The sequence below is a fragment of the Chrysemys picta genome, chromosome 1, assembly GCF_011386835.1.
Source record: "Chrysemys picta bellii isolate R12L10 chromosome 1, ASM1138683v2, whole genome shotgun sequence".
Lineage (NCBI taxonomy): Eukaryota > Metazoa > Chordata > Testudines > Emydidae > Chrysemys > Chrysemys picta.
In genome coordinates, this window is record NC_088791.1 from 306,991,977 (window position 1) to 307,007,537 (window position 15,561).

Consider the following 15,561-nt stretch of genomic DNA (forward strand, 5'->3'; position numbering starts at 1 on the left):
TATCTCCTGTTTAGAGCATTGCAAGCCTTGCACACTGATATGCTAAAAAAATTACACTGAGCATGTGGGGAAAGAGGATTTAACAGGATTATTAACCTTTAAAGTTCCTGGGCAGTTCACGGGGCTAAGCAATAATCCTTGGACTCTAAGCAGCTGGCCAGTGTCAGATCAAGTCCCACTTTGGGCAGAAATTTGGAAAAGTATGGATGGGTGCTGTCATATTTTTCTTTTTGAGGGGAACATAATTCATATGTTTTGTATTCATCTTCATATGTATTCGTATTTTCATAAAAAGGAGATATGTGAATGTTTGCTTGCATTTCATGGGGTAGAGGAATGGGGAGGGAAAAGGAGTGAGGGGGTTAGGACTGCATTGAGGGGAGTAGGATAAATGGGGATGGGTAGTAAGGGGGGAAGAAGGGTTGGGGGGCTCAGGTGAGGGAGAGACACACACTGGGGTGAGTGGCAGGAGGGCTGGGGGAGAATAGGGGCAGAGGTGTCTGTCCACCCCACATTCTCTCCTTCTGTTTATGAGCCAGGCTCTGGGGTATCTGAGTCCCTCTTCCTCTCCTTCCCCTCCCCATGTGATCTGCAATCTGGAGAAGACCTGCCACTCTGGGTGGGGCGTTTAGAATAGGCATTCTTGGAGCATGCACTAGGGACACAGTGCTGAGGCCAGTGTGAGGAGCTGAGGACTCCTATGCTTGGTGACACATATCAGAAATGTTCCAACCCTTGGGAAGAAGGAAGGGAATGCTCACTGACAGGAATGGAGCAGTTCACTATTGTTTCAGGCTGTATGCCTATCCCTGGGGTACTCTCTTTCAGATGAGAACATCTCCTTGAGATGAATGGGCCACTTCACACCTCTCTGAGCCTCTGACTTTGAACTTCGAAAGGGAGGGGCAGGGCGATTAGGGGTGTAAGAGTAGTTGGGAAGAGGGCAGAGTGGTTTTGGTCAGGGAGGGATATTAAGCATAAGGTATAAATGGGAATTGGTGGCAGGGGAGAGAAGAGAGGTTGGGGGGCTCAGGTAAGAGGGAGGGGTGAAGATTAAGGGATGTGGGAGGGGAGAAGATGGGAAGGGTTGGAGAACATGAGGGGTAGCAGAGGAAATTGGCTTAATTAGATGGGAACAGGAGAGGGGATCTGGAAATGTTGCAGAAATGGTGGGGCAGGGGTTGAGAAGGAGAGACAGTATTTTCTTACATGCTTAAAGTTACTGTAACAACCATATAATAAAACTCTCAAGGTTTTGGGACACAGACCATGGATGAGATTTGTCTCACTAGCCCTGTTAGCAGCTACACATTTCAAAGCACGACCATTATCCCCACTCCACTATAACAAAATATATGGGGGGGAGGGGGGAAGGTGAGGGGAGGAACACAGAGGAATCACATAGCAACTGCATGGCCTAGTGGAAAGACCTCTAGGCTAGGACTATTCCTGGCTCTGCCACTGGCTTGCTAGGTGACCTTGGGCAAGTCACTTCATCACTCTGTGCCTCAGTTTCCTATCTGTAAAATGGGGACAATGCTGTAAAGTTCTTTCAGATCTACTGATGAAAAGCCGTATACAGAAGCAAGGTTTTTTGATTATTCCTTAGCCAGAGTAGCCTTTCAGCTGCCAACCTAGGTGAGAACTACAACTGTCTAAATGACCACTAATCTACCAACAAACATTTCTCTTTCTGTTTAGAAAACTAGGAAATGAAATGGCAAAAACTGTTAACACAGAGGCTTGGTCTACACTGAAAACTTACATTAGCATAGCTACATCTCTCAGGGGTATGAAAAATCCATACCCTTTAGCAATGTAATTAAGTAACCTAACTCCTGGAGTATACAGCATTAGGTTGATGGAAGAGTTCTTCTGTTGATCTAGCTACTGCTTCTTGGGGAGGTGTATTAACTATAGCAATGGAAGTACCCTGTCATGACCCAGGTTCATGGGAGCAGTCATGCTCCAACCCTCCACCTGGCAGCCTGCTGACAACTGCTTCCCTAGGATCCAGGAAGCCCAGCCCCAGTTTGAGGTTCCATCCCTGAGGGTCTATTGGTGGAGTCCCAGAGCTGCTGATTAGCCCGCTGGCCCTACTTAGAGCAGGTATAGAAAGCTGTCTGAACAACTGGGTCCACCCTGCCCTGGACTATGTGTCTTGTGCTTCTTGCTCCTGCTCCCCCGGCTTGATTTCCTGGTATCCTGACCTTGCTTGACTCCTAGCATCTAATTCATGGTTCTGATCTCCAGTTTGTCTCCTTCAGATCTCCTTATATCCTGAACCGGCTGACTCTTGTCTCATGAGTGTGGACTCTGGCACTGATCACTAGTCTGGCAGCCCATGACCCGGCTGTGACAAATCTCTTCCATTGCTGCAGTGAGTGTCTACACTGAATTACTACAGTGACACAGCTGCAGTGTTGTAGTTGTGCCACCATAGTGTTGAAATGTAGACATACCCAGAGTTAAGGCTGTTTCTGACAGCTTGTGCCCTTCCAAAACACTGAGTTAAGCAAAACTCATACTTCTGAAAACCAAGAAATACAGAGTTCAGGTAAACGCCAACACAACCGTAACTCTTCCTCTTTGAGCAATGCCCAATACACCCATAGCACACACATTCCCACGCTGTCTTTTTACTGTAATGGACAGGCACTACTTGCATTTGCCCTACATTTAAGCACTAAGCCTACTCCCCCAACGGAATATCACACTTGTAAAATTTAACAACTTCATATCCTTTTACAATGCCTTTACACTTGCACACTTGATACCATCTCAACCTATCCCTTCCCCTATCATTAAATCCACAGACTGCTCTCAGATCCTATCTCACTACTGACAATTCCTATGTCAAGAAGATCTCCGTGCCCTGCTGCTGACACAACATACACAACTTTGTACTGAAATGATGCAGACTGGAACCTCAAGATACATGTGCACTTCTTTCCTTTGATAACACACATGGGTGGGATGGGAGGACTCAGACTTAGATATCCTCATATCACAGTCAGAGATCTTCTAAGCTACTCCAACTTACTCTTCCACCATTGGAATCTCCTTCCTTAGAGGTTTTTAAGGTCAGGCTTGACAAAGCCCTGGCTGGGATGATTTAGGTGGGAATTGGTCCTGCTTTGAGCAGGGGGTTGGACTAGATGACCTCCTGAGGTCCCTTCCAACCCTGATATTCTATGATTCTATGATTCAATACAGCTACATTTAACACAGTGAATGCAGATGGAATGTATGCAGATCATTCCCAGTGACTATTGCCAGCTCCGGGTCCGGAAGGGGCGGGGAGGGGGGGACGGACAGATGGACAGAGTTAAGGTTGTGTTGGTGTTTACATTCTCTCTGTATTTCCTGGTTTTCCAGAAGTTTGAGTTTTGCTGTACTTGACATTCTGGAAGGGCATGAGCTACACCAGGCAACTTTATCTCTGCATTAACAAAGTTTTTTGCCATTTAATATATGCATGCAATGCAAACACTGTGCTAATGCTACCTTCCCAATGCTGTTGATTAGCTTGTTTCAGCTTGTATACTTTTCATTTTATAATCTTTCAAATTTTTATTCATATTTAAACATCCCAAAGGTGAATTTTTCAAAATCGGATGCCTGCTACATTTTATAAACATTATACATCTGAAGGATTTAACATTGGCCATGTAAGCAAAACTAATAGCTTTGCTGAATAAAGTGCTACTTATCAGATCTGACACTTCCTGTGTTTAGTACTTTCATCAAAATTCTTTTCCATCTTCAGTTAAAGGACAAGCGAGCCATTAGAAAGCACTCAGTTACATGACATTTGGCATCCCACTTGATCAGTTTGCATTTAAGCAACAGGAAATTAAAAGATCAGTTTATTTTAAAAAATCTATCTATTCTTAATAAACTGTAAATTAACTACTTACTAGGTCTGAATGTTCCAATATTTGGCTTGTTGTTAGGTCCTCCTCCTCTGATGACTCATCGGAGTCCTCATGGTTCATTTTATTTAGGCTGGGTGTACTTCCTGAAAGCTGGCTTTCCTCCAGAAGCTGCATATCGCATTTGTCCAGACTATCTAAGGAACGTCTGCGCACTCCCCAGTTGAAATTGTCCATACTCTCACCCTGAAAACACATGCAGGCTCAATTTGCTTCCTATACTATTATATAAAATTACTTTCAAAATCACTAATAATTTGTTCTAATCTAGCAGAAGAATGTTTTTGATATAAAAATATAGTACAGATCTTATATGAACACAATTTTGTTAAGCAATAAAGTAACCAGAAGCTACTGAAACTTTCTAAGACTCCATCTGGAAATAAGAGCAATAAAGATGGAAATAAAAGTTAAATGAATATTCATTATTTTGAATACTAAGTGTTTTTCATGCTTTACTGCTTTAAAAATGTGCTTTTATAATTCCATGAGCACATATATGCATATCTATCTCAATGTCAATGAAACAGTAACAGGTTAAATAAAAATCTTAAAGCCACTTGAAAAGATTTCCGCCCCCCATAATGTTACTGTAAAACATTAGGATCAATCAACAGGACATGTTCATGGTAATATTTCAATAGCAAATCAGATGTTAAATATTTTAGATTCTCTGTACTACATACATAACCACAATAATGAAATGCAAAGTTAAGGCAGATTTGAATGCAGCTCTAATTTTGCATGCACAATGCATTGGCTAAAGCAGCACAGCTTTTTAACTTTTATTCTACGCTTATGATTGATTTTTCTTTATAAACTGGACATTTTTTTCCCCAGAAGTAAGCTGACTAGTATGGACCAACATTTCAGTTTTTAAAAGGGACAAAGTCAACTTAAAAATCAAATTTGTATCTAAATATTTTCTTCCTATTTAAGGTTCTGAATCTATGCACACTTATGCAAATATGAGTTAAAGCACAATGGGTAAGTATATGCAGGATCAAGACAATAGTGGCAAACACTATCTAAGATTGTTATAAATGAATAAAGTTACTGAAAAAAATATTTCACACTATTTTTTCCCATTTGTTTACTGTGTGCATTTGACATTACTTTGTATGTAGTCAGTTTCACTAATTCCCTTCTATGGGCAAGTTAAGGCCAAGTCCTTGCAGATATTTAAGCATATGCATAATTTTACTCATGTGAGTAGGCCCACTGAGGTTAAGGGGGCTCTGCACAAGGCCAAGCGTTTTCCAATTTGGATCCAATTGCAGGTTTGGGGTCTTAATCATTTTCCCTCTTGCTAAAAAGACCCTTATAAAGACATCAACATAAGAAAAAAAGCTATGATAGGAAAAAGGATTAAAGGGGGGGAAAAGTAAGTAAAAACCTACTTTTAAAATGGTGCTCTACAAGAAACCAGAATTGTAAAAAATGAATCTGCTTCAAGTTAACAATTATCCTTTAAATATATTTTACATTTGGCAAAAAAATCTTTGTCTTAAAATAATAAATGGGAATAAAAATTATATATTACACATGAAGTATATTATATTTTTATGAGTCCCACACCCATCTAGAATATATTCCTGAGTAATATAATAAATTTTCATAGGTGAAAAAGGCCCAGTTCAGCATGCACCTAACTTTGGGAATACGAGGAATGCCATTGATGTTCACCGGACTTCTCACATAATTAAAGTTAGACATTTGCTTAATACCTTGCTAAATCAGGGCAAAAGGCATAAGCAGCAGTGAATTAACTATACGTTTATTTTAAAATAAGTCACAGAATTTGTGCAAAGATATATAAGCATTTTGAATCACTGTCTTTTAGTGCAAAGAACACTGTTATACAGATATTCAGAGAAAAAGCTCTGGCTAACAACGATAAGCTAACCTCTCATGAACAAAGATGGAGCAAAACTTAAAATAGATGCAGAAAAGAGAAAATACCTCTAGAAATATATGCTAGTCTAGCTCAGCCCACTGAAACATTTGGTAGACTTAAGGGATATACTACAAACAGCAGCAAAATGACAATGAATCCATTATGAAGCCAGACATAGCAGAATATTGTGTCTTTCATGTTATGGAAGTGGGAGCACATAATAGGTTGGTCGTTGGAAAAGAACAGAAATTATGTCCAACATTTAAGGAAACTTGTCTCCTTGAATTGTAAAAAATATTTTATAATTTAAAACTATTTATTTGTGTTAAAAATTATTTTTTCCCCCCAACATGAAGGCTACAGGACAACTGCACCAGTTGCTCTTCCTCCACAAGGTATCTGGTAACAAGAACTAGACTAATGTCACGCCCTTGTCTTTATGATGCCAACTTCCACTGAAATATCCAGCAGTTTTACTTTGCAGCTGGTGCCACAGAAACGAGGCACTAATTTATTTCCACTGCTGCTCCTCTTTGGAATCTCTCAAAGAAGAAAAGATGAAAAGAAGAAAAGAAAAACAAAATGGATGAGAGATAAAAAGAAGGGCAACATACAGTAAATGTAATCAGGAAAAACAGGGGGAGAGAAAGTGGGACAAATAAAAGAAAGGAAAACAAATTATGAAGATGAAGACACTAAAAATGAGGAGAGAATACAAGAGAAGAGGCTTGCAGGAGACGTGAGATACACATCAAAAATATTTGGGGCCTGATCTTTCCAGTGGTGCATACAGATTTCACACTGAATTCAATGACAGACTGGAGCGTGTAGACAGATTACTATTTTTGCACCACAAAATAATTTTGTTATCACAATTAATGAGGAGGAAAGATGGCCTTGTGCAGCTATTAACTTCTCTTTTGCTGCACGTAGAGATTATCGTCTACTTTCCGTAAAGCTACTTGTTACAAACACAGATCAGTTCATGTGATCATTGTGTCACCTGAACAATGGCCAGATACGACAGTGTACTCTATCACTTAGCATCTTATGGTGTGGGAGGGTAGGGGTTGAACACACTGTGTGTCCATCCTAAACACTACCACAACCCAGATTGAAACTGGGACCTCTGCGGTTAGGGAAAAAAAATAAAATAAAAAGCAGTTCTACCAGGCAGACTAGAATATATCCTGAATCAAGCCAGAAGGAATTGTGCTAAGCTTGTTTCAGACAAGAGCTTCCCTGGCAGTGTTGGCAAAACATGTTTCCATTAACTTTGCACACAAATAGCAATGTATATAGATACACTGTTGTTCATGTAGATTAGATATGTTTTAGTCATTGATTTAAGATTAACACAGTGTTTCCATATGCTTATGTTTTTCCATATGCCTGTGTCCATATGCTTGTGTCTGTTTCCCAAATGGTGGGGAAGTTTCTAGGAGGGTTGTAGTCCTAGTGTAAAGGGGAGAAGCTAGGAGGCATAAGGGGGTTGGAGAGTGAGCCTGCGCCATACTCATTCTGTAGTGGTGGCTTGACCCAGCTCTTGCTCTGGATGTTGTGACCTGGCATGATAGGGGTGCAGCCAGGTCAAACCAGAGAGATGCTGTGATCCCATGCATTAGGTCACAACACCCAAAATGAGAAGTCAGGCCCAATCCTGTGAGACAGGAACCGCCGCTGTAGGATGAATGAGGCTCTCTCACTCTCCAAATAATATTTTCTATGATCTCTTAATAGCTTTCAGTGTCATTTCAATTTTCTACAGAAAGTTAAAGGTTTAAAACTTAGGCCCCAACTCCGTAAACCACACATGCACATCCTTAACTTTACTCACATTAGTCCCATTGACTTCAATGGAACTACTTGTGAATAAATGTAAGCACATATATGTTTTCGGGATCAGAGCCATAAATAGTCAGCAAAACTCTGGGAAACTGTGGACTGAAAACTTTTCTATAAAGAGGTCACATGTACCAGTTTTCACAGCATGCTAAGAAGAACCAATGTACCTATTCATTTCAACATGGAAGTTAGGAGTCAGTCATCAGCAGTTTAATGCTACAAAGGCAAAAAGCTTTTCTACTTTTTAACAATATAAATGTGACAGATTAACTAAACATATTTCCTGTTTTTAGTGTCTATGTACTACTTGTGTGCACAGTTATTGAAAAAGAAAAAGAGTCCAACTTTGCAACTCAAATTAGAAATGAGGGGATTTCATCTAGAATCCCCATTTTTAAAATCACATATTCTTCGATAATACAAAGCCACACGTATTTGAAGTTAAGCCCCAAATAGCTGAATTATTTTAAACTCAATTTTTCTAGAGCTCTAAAAATATTTCTAGGGCAAAGCAGCATGTGAAACACCACTTACGTACATACACACACACACACACACACTCACAAACTGAAAGAGAAAAAAAACCTATGATGTTATTTTATAATACAAATTTGCAACAATACACACCGTCTACTTGCACATTGGAATTCAAATAGCATTATCTTACCTGAAGTTCCTGGATAGCAGATATAATAGATAGAAAAACAAATAAAAATCTATTTAAAATTACTGTATTAAAGATACCATATACTTAAACATTTGCCCTACAGTAATAAATAACGCGATCAGAAAAACTTTAGCTCTGTAATGCTACCGTTAAGTAAAAAATAAAAATAAAATACTATGTTATTGGTTTTTAAATCTTTATTAAATTCCAAACAATCATATCTTGTGATCTGTGCATAATGCACCCAGCACTGACCTGTTTATAATATAATCTTTCCAAAATAGCTGTCTCCATTTGTGCTAGTCTGAGCTTTCCAATACTGTTTTATTCATGTTTATGAACACCAAATTTAAACTAGGTGTAATTGGGCAAAGTTCCAATGAAGTCACTATAGTTCTCACCTCTTATGCACGGCGTGAATTTGGCCCTTTATTTGTATTTGTTTAAAACACTGAATTGCATAATGATGTGAGGCTTCAATTACAGGAAATATATTATTGGGTTGCCTAATAATGTTGCTATAGTTAAAAATAAATATATATTTCCCATTATACTTCCCTCTTTTCAGGCGTTCAAAGTTGAAAGTAATAACTCCAGTCTTGCTTAAATCTTGGTATGCAAGTTTCAGATGTGGAGTAGTTTATCAAATAGTGAAAGGTTTTTTTAATCTGTATTTTTAGTTTTACTTTATGTAAAAATAGAGATGTTAGATACTTGATCCACAAGTACCATAAGACTGATTTTTTTTGTTTAAGGTTTAGGAGCAGGCTTTGTCATTAGCAGTTCAATACTGGGATGGTCAAAACATATGGAAAACCACAGTAGAATCCTTTCCAGGATGAACTAAACACACTATTAAGTTTTTCCTCCTTTTGTATCTGACTTTGTAATTGCTACATGTTTGGTATGGTCACTGGTTCAAAGGAAGCTGCTCATGTGATTCCAGGGATGATATGGCCATTACTCAATAACATGGACTAATCTCTTGTAGAGAGTTGGGAATGTTTATTTTATTATTAATTATTATTTATTATTATTATGAACTGTAAAATGTTTGCCAAAATTTAACAATCACAATCTGTTGAGTTTATGATACGTCCATTCCCCTCACCCTTCTATCATATATTGACTAATTTAGGCCTCAATACTAAAATTAGGCACATACTTAAATCTTTGCAGGATCAGGGATTAAGACTATAAACTCTTTGGGGCAGGGACTTCACAGCACCTAGCACAATGAGGTGCCAACCTGGTTCTGGATCTGTAAGCATTACTTTAGCAGTGCTACTAATAGCAATAATAACAATTTTCTAATTGGTTTGTCTATATTTTAATCTTTGCTCTCTGGCTGAATATTGAAGTTTTTTTCTCCATCTGATTTTAACTGCTGAAGGGAAAGAAGCAGCAATTCTCAAATCTCAGTCTGTGGTTGGAATCCTGCTTTCATGATTCTGACACCAATTTATCATCTGATAATTGATCGAATTATAATAAAATTATCATTGCATTGTAATCTTTTGAATACATTTTTAAAGACGTGTTGTAATGACTGCAGACAGCTTTTTTTTTTTAACAAAGTTTTTTGGCATAAATATTTTGTCTTTTATCATTATCTAACAGTTTTTGAACTCTATTATAACAACCACAGATTAAAATTGTTCTTGTAAATCTAGTCAGAACTCATTTAAAATTTTTCCTGCAAGCTATTCAGTTTAGCCATGAATGCACCTAGCAGATGATTTTGCTTTCCCACCCAATGGGAACTAAATTAATGTTTGTCTCTTTCTGTCTTCCAGAGATCAGCATGGATGGATTGTTAAATTCTTGACTAATGACGCTAGGGCTTCATTTCAGATAGTTCAAGAAAGAGCTGCTTTTATTTGTCAGATATCTACATCCAGTGAGACATTTAGTGCTTTCCTCCAAGAGGTCAAAGAGGGAAGTGCCATATCATACGGGTGCCTCTTTCCCCTATCATTCTACCTAATGAGGTCTGAAATTGAAATAACCGCATTTTAGAGCAAATGGTTATGTAGGAAAATGCCTGTCATGAATGACAACAGTAAGGGTGAGTGAAGCCTGGCAGGGAGAGTGACCCTATAATTTCAAGAACTGAGATGTAAAATGCTATTGGAAAAGATGTCTTCTGCATGGACAGCAGTAGAGATAATGGCAGAATTGGCTGGGGTCCTGGAATTTTTATTTTATAAATCACGTTATATTGTGTGTGTGTGTGTGGGGGGGGGGGGGGTTGTGTGGAGGTGCAGTGCCATTTAGGTTTGGCCTGGCCATCCCTGAGAGGTACTGTGACCCCGTGCACCAGGTTGCAACATTCAGAATGGGGAGACAGGCTCAGCCCTGTGGGACAGGAAATACCACTGGTGGGATGAGTGATGGGTGCGTTCATTCTCCAACCACCCCTGGGGCCTCCTTTACTTATCTGGCCAGGGAAAGTGTATGTTTCCCTGGTTTTGCACCCTTGGTTTCATGATTTCTGTGAGTCCAACTGAACACATGAACCCACACTAAAGCTCCGTCTGCTCCATCCCTTCATTCTCTCTTCTATCTCTTGATTAAAAAAAAATAATCACAGGCATTATGACACCTGAGTTCACAATGGAGAAGGATGACTGCTTCTTGTAATACAGCTTGAAATGTGCCAGCAAGGTGCTTGTGAGCTCTGCTGCACACACTTTAGTCTCGAGGCTATAAATGTTGAATCTGGATCTCCACAGTGGTAGCAAGATGTGCTACCAGCTGAACTGTCAGGCTGGCCAAAGATCTGCATTTTAAATACTTGGAAATAGTTGACCAATAGTTTCTGAATTTTTAAATGGTAGCAACATTGTTAGACATGTACAACATTGGGAATGCATTTCTTGTCCTTCCCATTCAAATGGAAAGGATTATTTTCAGTTGGAACAGGTTTGCTCAAGGGTTAACTTGTTTAAAAAAACTAAAACAAAATAAAGAATAGAACAACCTTATCCCTCAACTGTATGATATATATTTGATTGAAGTTCCCCTGAAGCATTTGTAATTAAAGGTGAACTGACAGGCTTTACCTGCCAAGTCCTGATCTCAAGCCTCAGGACTCTGTTTTGCTCCTGCAAGAGCCATGAAATCATTGACACCCAAGGCAGAGCAGAAACTGCATCCTTTTAAGTGCTCAGATGTTAGCGATTTCATCAACTGTTGCAGGAGTAACAGAACCCTGAGGGCTTGAATTCAGGTTTTGGCAGGTTATTGATGAAAGAACCGATTTTAAACTTTTTTGTTTTATAATGTAAATTCTTAAAAGCTGCAGATATATTTTGTTAACAATTTGGGATCTTCAACAACTTGTGTTTCAAAGCTTTTAATTTCACCTTAAAGTTACAGAAACGTGATATTTGTGTTGTCATTAGAACTGCAGCTTTGCCTTTCAGTAGTAATTGCAGTGTGTATTAAAGTGGGTTCAGACAGGAAGGTGTGGTAGCTTGCCAATGTTAAGCTACTGTCACAACACTGTGAACATTATAAATACGTTTATTGAAAATCAAATCTAGAATCATATAGTTACATTTTTATGTTATAAAGAGTGAATTACTTAGTAATAAGAAGTGTTAAACTGTGTTTTAGCCAGAGATAAAACTTAAGCAAAGCCATTTCATAGAGAATATACTGTACCTCCCCATCTTCCAGTTCAACATCTAGGAAATCGAAGTCCCTAAAGACTCTGAACTGTTGTTCACTGTTTGAATCGTCCATGTTCTCTTGTTCCCTCGTTCCGTCTTCTGAAGACACCAAGCTTGTCTGGTGCTCAATCAGATCCAAATCACCACATGAAGAAAAAATTACCTAAAATTCAAAAGATTTCTCTTTTGAGAAACTTTCCCCTCTGGTTGCTTGTTAGTAAAAGCTGAATTGGTTATTCAGAAGACTGTATTTCCAGTACACACCTAATTCCTTTAGCTGGTATTTTTAGAACACGCTCTTTTATTATTTATGTTGGACAGGTGCCTTGAGATTAAATCTTGTACAAAGACACAACTTCATGCTGCAGGAACATGTCCAAGAATGTAATAGCTACCTCCTAATGGCTGCAGACTGATGTTGCCTAAATGTTTATATACATTTATGGGAATGAAATTCAAAGAGCCCATTGCAGAAAGGATTGTCAAGGGGATGAGTTAATACTTTCACCAGAAAACCTCTAGTTAAACATGCTTAAGCATGTAGAGAGATTAGGAAACATAACACAGACTAATTTGTGCAGCAGTAGCTTTTCCTTTCCTACTGAACAATGTCTGCAGTTTAGATGAGAACAATTCATCCTGTGGGTTCCTGTTTTGTTCAAACTGAGAACACATCCACAACATAATAGCAAGAGTGACATAGTAATAATGTATCACAAAGTACTCAAGATTTATATAGTGCTTTTAAAATGTTTAAGCATTATTTTAAAGAAAATAAATACAAATCTTTACCTTTGAAATTTAAAAAACCCCTCGATCAACCAACAAAATTGGAATAGTCCACTATACATTCCACTGCATGAGACAATACTCATTTCCTTAAAGAGTAATGTTAGAATCATTATCTCATGGGATGATAAGGGTGCTAATCTTCATTGCTTTTTCTGTAATTGAATTTAGGGCTTCTGAAAGGAGCTAGATTGACAATACTGGAGACCAAAATGATCTATCCATAGAACACATAAAGCTTGGACAGTGATAGTGCCAGCATCCCAATAATGCTCCACCGAATTGCATCATAACCTGTTCTGGAAGAACAGCCTCTAAAAGTGAGAGGGCTGTTTACGCTCCATGCTCAATCACTGTCCTTTGTGCTGAGAAATGCAACATGTGCCAGATTGTGCTAACTACAATGATGGTTTTGTGACATGGAATAAATTAAAACACCTCTGAAATTCAGGGAGATAAAGTTCTTGATATTTAAAATTAAAGATACAAAAACAACAAAAGACGAAACAGTCAATGAAGCAAGACTCACTGAAGGGTTTTTGCTCAGCCCCACATCTTGACCACACAAGGTAAGGACATGTACCAGCTTTTCCTTTGTCCTTTTCTAGAAAAAAACATTTTTAATTTTAGCATCATTCTTTATTCATTCTGTTGGAAACTAGAGGATATGTTTTTAGGAAAAACTATGATCAGAGACTCACTGGTTTGATGTTAAAGGAATTATTTTAGAGCAACTACACATACTCCATTGGAAATAGATAAAAGCAGCAGCTAATATTTTTTCAGTACTTAAAAAAATTTAAAAACTGGTCTATTCTTTTCATTAGGCCCTAAACTAGTAAAGCACTAAAACACATGTATAACTTCACTGAGACTACTCAAGATCTTGAAATTAAGCACATGCATAAGTTTTTGAATCATCCCAAATCTCCAATATGCTTAACAGTAGCAATAAATAAATAAATATATTTTGCATGTTTTTACTTTAGCTGGCAGCTAACAAAATCCAATAGTGCAAAACAAGGTCACAATCAGGAGCAATGCTGCAGGCATATTTTAATGAATAGGGGGCTCCATTACAGGAACTTAGTGGGAATTCTACCTGAGAATACTGAGGCCTTTTCCAGCTCACAGGAACGAGGACATTGGAATTAGAACCTGAGGAGGTTGAGGAAGTGCTTCGAGTGACAGCCATTGCCCGGGGTTTACCATCTCGGCCAGCAGAACTCTGTAGCTCATCATATCGTCTCCCAATAATTGGAGTCTGAAATAACATAGAGCCGCATTATGTAGAATAATGTTAATGACCTGTTAGCTCACTTGCAGATGAATGTCATTCTGAAGACAGGTATGCCCAAAATTTTACCTATTTTTTGTTTTTCTATTTATAAGCCCCATATAAATCTTTACATTTATTTTTTCCACCATATATTCTTCACAGTGTCTCTGCCCCCAACAATGCCAGCACCTCAGCATTCAGGAGCAACTTACAGTAATAAATGAGTTTACTGAACAGGCAATGGAGAAAAGCAAATTTTGTTAAATAAACTTATTTTAACACAGGCTGTTGTTACATGGGTTTTTCTGCAGGGTGCTGAGCACTCTGGCTCGGATCCAGCAGACCACTTACGCACATACTGAAATGTTTTGCTGGATCAGGCCAGAGTGCTCAGAGAGCCCAGGACAATAAGAGTGAGAAAACCTTTATGGAAAAATACTAAAAGTATATCCTTTTGTGGTAGTGTTTCCTTTATAAACCCTATTTCTCAGTAGCTGTTGTAAGAATAAGTCCCCAATCCTGCATACACACATGTGATTAACTTTAATCAGGTGAAGTCCCATAAAGTTAAGTATGTAAATAAGTGTTTGCATGGTCAAAATATCTCCTGTCAAAAGACTCCAGTCTGAAACTAGATAATACGGTGTTACTCAGGTAACATATTTTTGTACATTTTTAAAAAGAAGAGTTTATTATAATTTGTATTTAAATTAATCAAGTCAACAGCTATGTTATAAAGATGCGAAATGTAACACACACACACACACACACACACACACACACCCTATATATATTTGTTTTCCCCCCCCACAGGTTTTTTTTTTTTTTTATTAAGAGTTTTTCCCTTGGAATTCCATGTTCTTAAAAAATAAGTTGAAACCAAAACCAAAAAGAGAGGTTGCTCACCCTGTGCAGTAACTCTAGTTCTTCAAGATAGTGTGTCCCTAGGGGTGCTCCACTTCAGGTGTGTGTGCAGCCCATGTGCCTTCGATGGGAGATTTTCATTAGCAGTGTCTGTTCAGCCCACGCATTCGCTGTTGATATCCTTGTGCCCTGCACTGACACTATATCAGGCTGTGCGGGCAAACCACCCTTAATTCATTCTCCACTGCCAAGTCTCAGATGGAAACTCCAATGCAGAGGGGAAAGAGGGCTGGTAGTGGAGCACCTATAGGGGGACACATCATGAAGAACTACAGTTATTGTACAGGGTGAGTAACTTCTCTTCTTCAAGTAGTGTCCCTAGGGGTGCTCCACTTCAGGTGACTCCCAAGCTGTATCCCATCAGGGAGCTTCAGAGTCAAGTCCATTACCGAGGAAAGAACTGCATTGCCAATTGCTGCTTCAGATCTGGAGGCACTGGCATAGTGGCTGGAGAAGATATGTACCAAAGACTATGTAGTAGCTCTACAGATCTCAGCAAATGGGACATTTTAAATTAGAGCCATAGATGTAGATTCTGACCTTGTTGA

At 38.7% G+C, this 15,561-nt stretch overlaps 2 protein-coding genes across 16 annotated transcripts in view; one reads left to right on the forward strand and one right to left on the reverse strand.

Annotated features, from left to right (window-relative positions):
• N4BP2L2 (NEDD4 binding protein 2 like 2) overlaps nt 1-15,561 on the forward strand; it is a 667,270-nt gene that overhangs the window by 299,947 nt on the left and 351,762 nt on the right. The window lies entirely within an intron of this gene.
• FRY (FRY microtubule binding protein) overlaps nt 1-15,561 on the reverse strand; it is a 402,818-nt gene that overhangs the window by 43,473 nt on the left and 343,784 nt on the right. For all 11 annotated transcript variants that reach the window (XM_065594453.1, XM_065594448.1, XM_065594426.1 and 8 more), the window contains 4 exons: nt 13,913-14,074; nt 13,340-13,414; nt 12,014-12,184; nt 3,921-4,121 (listed from right to left, as the gene is read on the reverse strand). In XM_065594453.1, coding sequence (XP_065450525.1) covers nt 3,921-4,121; nt 12,014-12,184; nt 13,340-13,414; nt 13,913-14,074 — 609 coding nt within the window. The remainder of the gene's footprint in view (nt 1-3,920; nt 4,122-12,013; nt 12,185-13,339; nt 13,415-13,912; nt 14,075-15,561) is intronic.